The sequence below is a fragment of the Daucus carota genome, chromosome 4 (genome assembly GCF_001625215.2).
Source record: "Daucus carota subsp. sativus chromosome 4, DH1 v3.0, whole genome shotgun sequence".
In the NCBI taxonomy this organism is placed as follows: Eukaryota; Viridiplantae; Streptophyta; class Magnoliopsida; order Apiales; family Apiaceae; genus Daucus; species Daucus carota.
In genome coordinates, this window is record NC_030384.2 from 19901771 (window position 1) to 19913196 (window position 11426).

At 34.2% G+C, this 11426-nt stretch overlaps 1 protein-coding gene across 1 annotated transcript; it reads right to left on the reverse strand.

Moving 5' to 3' along the window:
- Positions 1-1042: 1042 nt before the first annotated feature.
- On the reverse strand, positions 1043-6724 carry LOC108216979 (transcriptional corepressor LEUNIG_HOMOLOG-like). Its single transcript, XM_064092622.1, has 17 exons — positions 6452-6724; positions 6131-6228; positions 5952-6049; positions 5635-5831; positions 5477-5552; positions 5273-5381; positions 4762-4808; positions 4426-4656; positions 4056-4109; positions 3259-3480; positions 2854-2983; positions 2659-2765; positions 2411-2560; positions 2142-2297; positions 1971-2039; positions 1578-1775; positions 1043-1186 (listed from the first exon to the last, which is right to left on the reverse strand). The coding sequence occupies exons 1-17, from the start codon at positions 6481-6483 to the stop codon at positions 1043-1045; spliced, it is 2118 nt and encodes a 705-aa protein (XP_063948692.1). The 5' UTR covers positions 6484-6724.
- Between the last annotated feature and the right edge of the window lie 4702 nt (positions 6725-11426).

Sequence of the window (11426 nt, forward strand, 5' to 3'; positions counted from 1 at the left end):
CTACTATTTAGCTGATGACTCACTGATTTTCCTAAAACCTGTTTCATCATATTTATCATTCTAGCTCTATCATTGACAATTGGTTTCAGTGTCAGTTCTTGCCAAATGAATGGGCAAAGAGAATACTAAAAGATGAGCATAACCTTAGCTTCATTAGGGATGAAGTAAAATCTTTTGAGTGAAGGTATCTACAACAAAACTCATCGACTTCCGAAAAAGGGGCATTTTTGCAAACGAGTTTACAAGCATTGATAATTTTTGTCCCCGGTTTTAGAGTGGAGATAATTCTTTTAAAAGTAAAATACAAAGCCGTTGTCGAACTTTATCAATTTTAATATTTTAACTAGTGGAAAAAACGCGCACCACACGATTTAGAAATTTTTTATATTCCTATGTTTCATCACTTATGATAATTTGGTTATAGTGTTATTTTCTTTCGTCACAGGAAAGCAAATGCAACTTTAATTTCATGAAATGTTTTTGTATCAAGATTTTTATCTCTTGATCCATCATCTACCAATTGAGCAATAAACTTCTAAGTTTTCTGTGTTGGCTGTCATCACCATTCACCAATGACACTAGTGCAATTATGCAAAGAATGCAACAGATCTGCAGTAGCAACCCATTATCCCACAGTTCATATACAGAAAACACATGCATGGTGGGATGGAGTAATCAGTATCTGTATAACTTACCCCACTAAATCCAAAAAAAAAAAAAGCAACATATTTAGGAACCTATCTGAATATCCAAAATAAAATAATCATTAAAATTCAAAAGTACCATTATTTTCCTACTGTTATTGTTATATCGATAGCTAAGAAGATTCTAGGATTCTTAATCTTCTGAAGAGCTCACTATGAGCTCCTCCCTAATCTGCTATCTTTATAACAAAATGAAGTTGTAGGTATTGTATCGTTCATTGACACTACCAACACAAAACATTCAGTATCCTCAGGAGAGGCACTCAGAACTTTTACACAGTTTCCTCAAGAGAGATTGCTTCGACGGTTCAGATAATTTAGTTAATTTATCAGAAAGATTATTTCCATAACTTGACAGAACTGTCGTGACTTCCAGAAGCAATCATTCCCGTTACAGGGGACTGTGCTAAAGCAGCAATCATATTTTCATGTGCTCGAACTGTCATGATTTTATTCTCAGCAATATTCCACAACTCTAAACCCTGTACAGAATGTTAAAGAAAATAGTGTTAGCAAAGTACAGATAGCTTTAGGTATAAAAAGGAAACAAATACATTATATAGTGTTATTTAAAAGTCTACAATGTCAAGTGTCACACATCCAGAAATGATTGGTTGTATTGAGGTACCAATATCGACTACAGTTATTGGTCCAGTCATTTGCAAGTTTTAAATTAAAATTGAAGTAACAGAACGTGGAAGATTGCAGCATAGCAAGTTAGTTCAAACTAGGCTCATGGCAATTCAGATCATTTAAGTATGACGAAAAAAGTACCCCCAAGTACCTAATCATCCAAGAGACAAGTCCATAATGATAGACTAAGTGCAATGTTTAAAACAAGGTCGCAGGAAACAAAAATACATAGATAAATACCTTCTCTCCACCAATCATCAAAAGAGCTGAATAGCTTGGATGGAAAGCACAGGAATGAAACTGGTTACTCTTTGAGCTAAGTTCATGAACGCATTTGCCAGAGGTCAGCGACCAGACTTTCACAGACTCCTTACAAACGGAAGCCAAATAATCACCATTTAGATCCCAGCATAGGGAGTTAACCACACCGCTATGTCCCTGATAACAGGTGAGAGAAAGGGGGTCAAATCAATCATCAATTTTGTAATCAACACATGAGAAGATATGCCCAAAGCCTTAAACCAACAGTATATTAAGGTTTGGTAACACTAAACACTGACAAATAGCATTAAAATGTCAAACCTGGAAAAAATGTGTTTGCATGTCAGTTTCAACATCAAAGATGGACACAACTTCATCTGATGCTGCTGCTAATAAGCGTCCATTTGCCGGTTCAAATCTCACTTGTGAACTACCTCCTTGCTGACATGAGCAATACATAAAAAATGAAAGATAAAAAGTTACTATTTAACATAATTTGCATTTGTCTGCGAGAAGAAACGTATATAAGTTTCACAAACTAACCTTTGAAACTCGAGTACATGAAAATGGATTGATGTTCCAATAACGAATTTCATTGTTACTATCACAAAAACAGAACATGTCATTCTTCTTTGGATGAAAGTCTAGGGACATAACATGAGAGGGGTGCCCAGTATAAGCATGCAGGCAGTAGCTTGGCTGCAAGGAAAAATAAGAGGTTATATAATAAAAACTTATGTCAGACGGTTCAATGGCTGAGTACTATTATAAACTAAAACAACAATTATATACAACTGAGCGTAGATAATTACATTAGCTGCATCCCACAATTTCACAGACTTGTCAAGTGAAGCTGTCACCAATTGAGATGAATTAGGCCTGAAACGCACATCTGTAATCACGTCCTGGTGTTCTTCAGGAGTGCTTTCGGTTTGCAAGTTATTCATGTTCCAAAGAACAGCCTGTCACATGACCAACACTTATATACATACACATATTCTCGTTCACCTTTACTCTGTTGTAACAGAGACAATAAGGTTTAAAATAAGGTTTCTGTTACCTTCTTTTCATGTCCGGCACTAGCTAACAGCTTGCCATCTGAAGAGAAATGGCAGCATGTGACTTTATCTCTGGTCCGTATACAACCAACTTCTTCAAGGAAGAATCCTGATATAGGAGACGAAAACACCAGAGTCAACAGTTCTGTGCAAAAGCCTAGATTTCTGAAAACATAATCAACAAAAAAAACTATTACCTTTTGAAGACTCCGTTTTATGTCCAGTAAGATTTTGTTTGATGTTGTCGTATAAAGTCCGTCCATCTTCACCATCATTAGACAAAAAGGAGTCGACATCTCCCTCATCTCCAATATGTTCTATGTCATCCTGCGATATGAAATGTTCTTTGTGCATCAGACAATGTTTTGTATCAACTATCAAGTCATTCATAAACTTTACCACTTTTTGGATATATATCACAGACTTGATTATCTTATGCACATAGATTTTAAGAACACAATGCATATTTCATCAATCATTCAAGTTAAACAAAGCAACCAATGGTAAAAATAGAAGAGTACTTAACATTGGTATTTCTAGGATGCAAATTGACACTAGCATATAGATTGACGAGTGTGTCTGTGAAACATAGAAGGGCCTACCAACTGATTTTCAGGTGATGCAAGACCTTCTGTTTCCGAACCATACATCATCAACCCTTTTTGTCCACTGCTTACATGCTGCAGACTACTGGCAGTATTTTTCTCATCGCCAGGGGTATGAGTCGATACCGGGGATTTTGGTGAAGGATCCATTGTGTTTCCCTTACCCTTACTATTAGTTGGTCCAGAAGACGACTGCTGTTTTCTTTCTCTGTTATTGTTCTGTATGGGAATAACAAGACAAGAGCATTAATTAAATCAAACCCAAAAGCGAACTAGGAAGCATGAGTGTGGGTGCGGGTACGTGAGTGGCCGTTATGGGGATACAAGAATTCGGCAATACAAATATGGGGATTCAGGTGCAGGGGGATTCGACAAATATTATTATATTAAAAATATATATTATGCATGTTTTTCAGGTTTCACATTAATAATTAAACCAAATATTCAAATAAGTGGATTATGCTTAACAATTTACATGATGATTATTTAATAACACAATTGTTGTAGTATAGACTAATAAACTTATATTAAGTAATCAGCTAATTACAAAATTAATTATTTAATAAGAATCCCCGCCCACCCAACAATCGAGTGTGCGGTGCGGCGGGTGAGTGAATAATCCTGCTTTCTAGAAAGTGAACAATATAGGGAAGAACAGAAAAATTCCATTGTTGAAAATTGTGCCTCACTCCAACCTGTGTTGGTAGGGGAATGGAAAGTTTTGCTACTAAACTTTAACATTTCAGTTCAGCCTCTTAAAAATTCCTACTAAAGATATAGAAAAGAAATCAAACCTGTTGCAGTTGCTCATGTTGAGAGGATGATTGTGGCATTTGGGTCATTTTCATCTGAGATACATATAAAAGTGAATCAGATATATAGCTACTACAATAATGCAGTGATTATCTTACCAAATCAAGATTATACTACAATAATGTAGTAATTATCTCATTCTTGGCATGTTTTTTAAACAGGATGAGAAATATTTATAGATTAGCATTCAAGCTGTGCAAGCACATATATAGCTGAGCAGCCTTATGGCTATATATAATGGATGAGAAATAATTTATAATATGCAAGCAATGCATCTACCGGTGGCTGCCTTATGGCAATATATTATATATACATATACTTGGCCAAGTCAATCTAATATTTTTTCTTAACCTTTTGTGAACACATCGATCCTTTATTTTTTTCCAGCTCAGCATCTTTTACTTTCAATCCACCCCGTGGTAATCCACCAAACCCGTAATTAGGTGAGCTTCCAATACATCCTTGTGCCTGAGCTTGTTCTAATGCTTGCTGGATTGATGAGGACAGGGGAAAGCGATTCTGATCCAGTAGATCCGGCTGATGTACTTGTAGACCTGAATTCGGCTTTAGTTGATCAATTCCCTAAATTATGACAGATTGATGACAAATGGTCAGGCATACACGTTCATGTTATGATGTGAAAAAATACAGCAATGCTGTACTGAACATAATATATGTATAACTCACCAGAGCCCAACCCTTCTGTGGAAGACCACTGACCCCTTGATTTAATCCTGAAGAAACAGCAAGGCAATTGAGTAAATATCGTAGCTACCCATTCCTTCTTATATATAGTCTTTATTTGCAAAAACCAGTACAGAGGTCGTATAATAGAAATGATACAGTCATACAGTATACATTTCAATTACCAAAAGATGTCCATCAGCCAGAAAAAAAGTTCAGTAAACAACTGTGCAGATATTAATGGGTGAAGTTTTAGAAAACTGTCTAATCAATCGAATGGATTAGTGATAAGACCCGTTTATACATTAAGAGATGTTACAGTTTATTTTGCTAGCTATAACATATATATTATATATTTATAAAAACACACGCACTTATCCTGACTATAAGACCCTAAACCATGACCTCTACCTCCCACTGGAATGATGAGGGGGTGGACACTTTTCTGCTGGTAGTTTGCAGTACTCTTACTCACAAGGACTCTCTACATACAAAAGTGCTCTGATAGTGTTACCTGCACTGCCCAATCCAGGCTGTGACTGCGAGATTGCTTGCCGATGGATTGTTGATGCATGTGAAGGCAAAGATTTCTGGTTGCCCGAGTTCCCTTCAGTCTTTATGTCCCATAAGCATCAATCAGACACAAGTCAATGAACAATGAACTTCCAATACAGGAAGCATATTATTATCATAGATAGAAAGAACATATACTTTAGTTACTTACATTGGTCATTTGAGCACGCAATTGCTGTGAAGACCTAGACATGTTCCCAGAATTTCCTTCAAGCAACTGGCTGAAATCCACAACAAAAAAGCCAATGAAACAACTAGTTAATCTATATATCCTTAATCAATATATAGTTCCATTGAATATACCCCTGGTTTATCCAATCTTTGTACATTTTCATGTCCAGGAAATTGGCTGAAGGCTGTCCCATTATTCCTTCAGAGTTCATAGCATTTACCGGGACACCATGGGAAGAATGACTAGGATCCCATCGCTGTAATTGAGCATTCTGTTGCTGGATAAGTTGCAACTGCTGTTGGTTCTCTCTTGCTCTACTTTGTTGCGTCTAAAATTTTATCAAACAAAATAGCACAATGTTAATCAGACAGAAATTATGGCAATAAATAATCATATAATAACATTCCAAATTAGGGGCAACATAAATCATTTAACATTCTGTAAACACCTCAACCTGCAAAGCAGCAGCTTCATTTGACTTTGCAGTGTAGCTGTCCCAGAAAAGAGACCACCACTCGAAGAGAAATCCTCCAGGCGCACCGATAGCTGCATATCAAAAATTTTAATTAAAACAACTCCAAAATAAACAAAACAACCAAACCGAAATTTGATCAGTATATACATTACCTACGGGGTCATTTGGAACCGCCCTCTCAGCCTTAAAAGCTTTCGCGGATGCATGTAGCTTTTTTGCCATAAGATAATCATATATGTAGGCATCAAGCCTAAACACCAACAAATCCAAAAATCACAACTTTAACAATCAATATTTCAACTTTCAAGCCAAATTTACAGCATACACACATGAAATGAAATAATTAAGATGCACACATTGACAGACACACACACAGGGGGAGAGGGGGAGGGGGAGAGGGAGCGAGAGAGAGGGAGAGAGAGGGAGGGAGAGAGAGGGAGAGGGAGAGGGAGAGGGAGAGAGAGAGTCAATACATTTTGTCAGCATCCCAGTCACGCTGTGCCATTATGGGTTGAATTCTCACGACCAAAGAGTGAATCAACAGTCCTGATGTCAACTAAAACCTGCAAAACTACAAAAATAAAATCTTTACAACAAAATTCACCTGGAAAAAATCCCAGAATAATCAAAAACCTTCATGGTCAATCCAATCAAGATTCCTTAATCAAAAATCACAACTAATTAAAAATCATTAATTCTTTGTCTAAAAGAAATCAGATCAATTCACAACAAAACCCTGCTAGTTAAAAAACAATCCTTTACGATTCAAACACTAATAATCAAATTAATCGAGATAAACACAGTCAATGCACATGCTGACGATAAAGAAGAGAATTATACTTACACGGGGTTGAGAAAAAAAAAGAGAGAAATGGTGAAGCGGCCAAAATATATATAATACGGCAGTTTGGGCTTTGGGTTTGTCCAGCGTGACGCGCTGTTGTGTGTTAGTAGGCCCACTTTCTTTTCTCTAATAATATTTTCATTCGACGTATATATAATTTTTATTTTTTAAAATCTCATTGGTGGATGTAGTGTTGCTGATAATGATGCTAAATGGTAATTACCTCCAGTAAATCTCACAGAGGTTTTACCGTTTCTGAAACTTGCTTACCTTCTACTTGTGCATGTTCATGTATATCATTAACAGTAGTCAAAAGATTTAAGCCATGCACACATATATCTTTATATCAAATTTGTAATAAGTAGGGAAGAAACAATCTTCACCTCATTTTGGGTCCAAGGAAATCAAGGGGAAATCAAGGATGTGCAACTGATCTCTCTTTCCATTTCCATCCACATCAAGCTGCACAAAGTTAAGTCGATTAGATTCACAAATAATATTTGTAACAAATAAGATTTGGCACATAAGTAATAAATATGTGATATATGCATCTTACATGGGAAACAAATTCAGGTACAATATAATCAAAAAAAATTAAATATAAAACATTACCAGAGGATACATGATTTTCTGGAGCATTTTCTTCATTATTTCCTGCAACTTAATTTATAAGGCAAATCAGAACAAATTACATATAATAAATGACTTTTATAGTAAAATTATTTAAGAATTATATTTAAAACCTTATTAAAATACAATACGTGTAATTTAGGAGAAACTCATTTTAGAGCATATGAATTTTTTTATCCGAACAAGACTTGCAAATAATATATAGAGATACAACAGATTTTAATACAAATAAAATAATATTCTTGTACCAAAATTTTATTTTATACCAAATTATGTGATATTTTTGTACCTCCACGAGGCTGGCATACAATATATAGATATAGTGATTTATAACAACTAAAAATTTAAATTTCAACTTGAACATGATTTATTGTGATTTGTCTCAAAACCAAATTTAATCAAAATTTAAACTGCTTCAACATATAATGACGAGTAGTAAATTTTATATACATGTATACACACATATTACATATGTATATCAAATAAAATCAAACTCTTAGATTGAGTTTAACTTTCAATTTAATAACAAAAAATTCAATCGAAAATAAAACATTTCAAGATCTAAAAAAATTATGGTATAAATATTTTAATAAGGGAAAAAAAAGCAGGTAACCATCAATTCATTCATATAATCACTATTATGTAATGTACTAATGTGCCACAAATCAACAAGGATTTACCGAGTTGCGATCCCACTCATCTTTCACGCGAAATAGCAAAATGGATTTGAAATCGGATAATATTACAAACATCGATCAGATCACTTCAATTCAAGATTTTCTTCACCTCTTGGTATTGGGGTAAGCTAAGCTTTATTAGCAGTTAATATAACGACACAAGGGAAGAAAACAAAAATTTCATAGATAAAGGGACATAGAGAGGAAAGCCGCGGCTGCGGTGAAGGGCGATGAATATAGGGTAAAAGCGTTCGTACAAGAAATATTTATAACCAAATTTTGGGCCATTTTGAACAATTTTTAGGCCCAATATGATGAATAAAAATGTTCTTCAAAAAAAAATTTAAATAATACAAATAAAAATTATAATATGCAAAGCAGTTATTCAAATTATATAATATATTTTAGAAGATAATATAGAAAATTAACGTAATTATAAGTTTCAACATACCTATTTAGATCATATATGATTATACCTAATTATATGTTTAATATTAATTTTATACTTTTAAACGAGAATAATTTAAATCAGTTGTCTAAATTCTAAAAGTATCTTTAATCTTTTTATTGCACATGTTTTAGGATTTTAAATAATGTATATAACAAATTTACATTTGATGTACATAATTTTAATTTTTGTATTGTAGATGGAAATGTCTGAAAAATTCGAAGCTCGGAAAAAAATCTGAAAAGTTCGGCCCGAGCCTTAAACATGCCTCCTTTTTTTTTTTCAAAATCCGAGCCTGCTCGAAGTTTAAAAAGCTTGGATAAAATCCTGGTTTTGAAAACCCTGATAATTTAATATCCATATAAAGCCTAGTTTTGACCTGGATTAAAACCACTTTTTAAGAATCCCTACTTAAATCTAGCCCAATTATACTATATTATCTATATATTATATTAGATACAAACAATTTATAGAGAAAATAATCCCTTATCTATTCCTTCAAAGACCCGATCTCTCTCTCTCAGCTCTCCACGATTACACTTGTTGGTGATAGCGAAAGTTATTAAAAATTGTAATTATATTGTTAACATGGAGGAGTAATACCGCGAGTTTTACAGATAAATAAGAGTTTGAACTGCGATTGAAATAGGATAAGAGCGTTGCATATCAAAATATCTATGACAAAACTTTGTAAGCGAGGATATCGATATGGGCTCCTACCAATTTGTTGGCCCAATATGATGAATTAGACAACTCAAGAAATATTTACAATTAGTATTATTGTGATGTGCAAAACACCACACGATATATTTATATAATAAATACTTTAAATGATAATATAGAAAATTTATCTGATTATAAGTTTTAATTACCAATATATATCATATTGAAACCTGATTGTATCTTATTACCGTCATATGTAATTTTATAGTTTTTGAGCATAATTTTATTATTCTTTTTTTTTAAGTTACAAAAGTATTGTTCATATTTAAATTACAAAAAAATAGTATGTTAAATTATGGTTTTTAATTAATTTATATTTTAATGCACATGAAATTATTAAATTTTAAATTAGTGATACTAACAATAATAAAACTAGCAAATAAGCTTGAAACCTTAATACTAGCAAATAAGCTTTAAACCTTGAGGGGGTGAATCTTAATCCAATATAAACCAATTAGTAGGAAAATAAGAAACTCTCTGACCCAAAGAGAGAGAGAGAGAGAGTAGTCTTCATCCAATGGAAATCAAAACTGCCTAGACAGGGTCTGAGTGGGGCCTAGTAGGGTCGTGGCGGGGCCTAGTGGGACTATGGTGGGGCCAAGTTTTAGCTTTTAAGGCTGTTTGGAGCCTGTCCAAGGCCTTTGCGGAGTCTTCGTGAAGCTTAAGCGGGCCCCGGGAGGTTTAATAATCAAAATTTGTACTTATATTCCATAAAGAATATAATATAATATATATTATGTATATATTTATAATGGTGTGCTACCTAACTCCATATAAAAGGGTATGCTATGGAGTGCTACCCTATATATATACACCACTAGAATAAAAACTAAAATACAAACCAAAAGAAACTATACTTACACAATATCACCCACCTCCTATATGTCATCACTCACCCCTATATGTTATCATCCATCTATGGCCTACCCTCGCCCCCTCTCAATACAGCCTGCGAACGCTAGAGACTTGCCAAGGCTCCGCACATGCACTGGACATGCTCTACACAGCCTTAAGAGCCAAAACTTGACCCCGCCACGGTCCCATTAGGCCCTACCCCGACCCTATTAGGCCCCACTTAGACCCCGTCTAGGCCCATCTCGGGGTCTGTCCCCGGTCTCAAAACTCTTGTCATCCTGCTTAATCGCATTAGTTTGTATTTTATTAGTTTGCCCATGAGCAGGACCCTATTTATATCACTTATTTGTTATAAATATATTAAAATTTATTTATTACAAATATTATAAATGGATCTAAGAACAACTCGAATAGCTAGGAGTCTTAAACCAAAAAATTTAACAAACGAACTTAATAACTGAAATGATTCTATTCAGGTCTATTCAGCCTCTTTCAGCCACAAACAAATGGCCCCACCTAAATTACCGGCATCACACACCTCCTTCCATCACTTACTGCCATCACGAATCTCCGACAACTATAAGAGCTCGTCAATAGTCGACCACCAATACTTAACATAAGTAGATTTTTTGAATTATGAAGAACAAAATTGCTGATTTTATGTATCAAATAGTAATTAATGAAGAATAAACGGGTGATTCATATAGCTGCAAATAGTGATTGTGGAGCAAATAGTGATTGTGCAACTGGTTTTTAGTTTGTATTTAAGAATTGGGTTATTTTTATATTCTTATGTTTCATCGATATTGATAATTTGGTTGCAGTGTTATTTTCTTCTGTCACAGGAAAGCAAATGCAACTTTAATTTCATGAAATGTTTTTGTATCAAGATATTTATCTCTTGATCCATCATCTACTTCTAAGTTTTCTGTGTTGGCTGTCATCACCAATGACACTAATGTAGTTATGCAAAGAATGCAACAGATCTGCAGTAGCATACCATTATCCCAGAGTTCATATACAGGAAACACATACATGGTGGGATGGAGTAATCAGTATCCGTATAACTTACCCCATTAAATCCCAAAAAAAAAAGAACAAGCAACATATTTAGGACTTATCTGAATATCCAAAATAAAATAATCATTAAAATTCAAAACTACCATTATTTTCCTACTGTTATTGTTATATCGATAGCTAAGAAGATTCTAGGATTCTTAATCTTCTGAACAGCTCACTATGTGTTCATCCCTAATCTGCTATCTCTATAA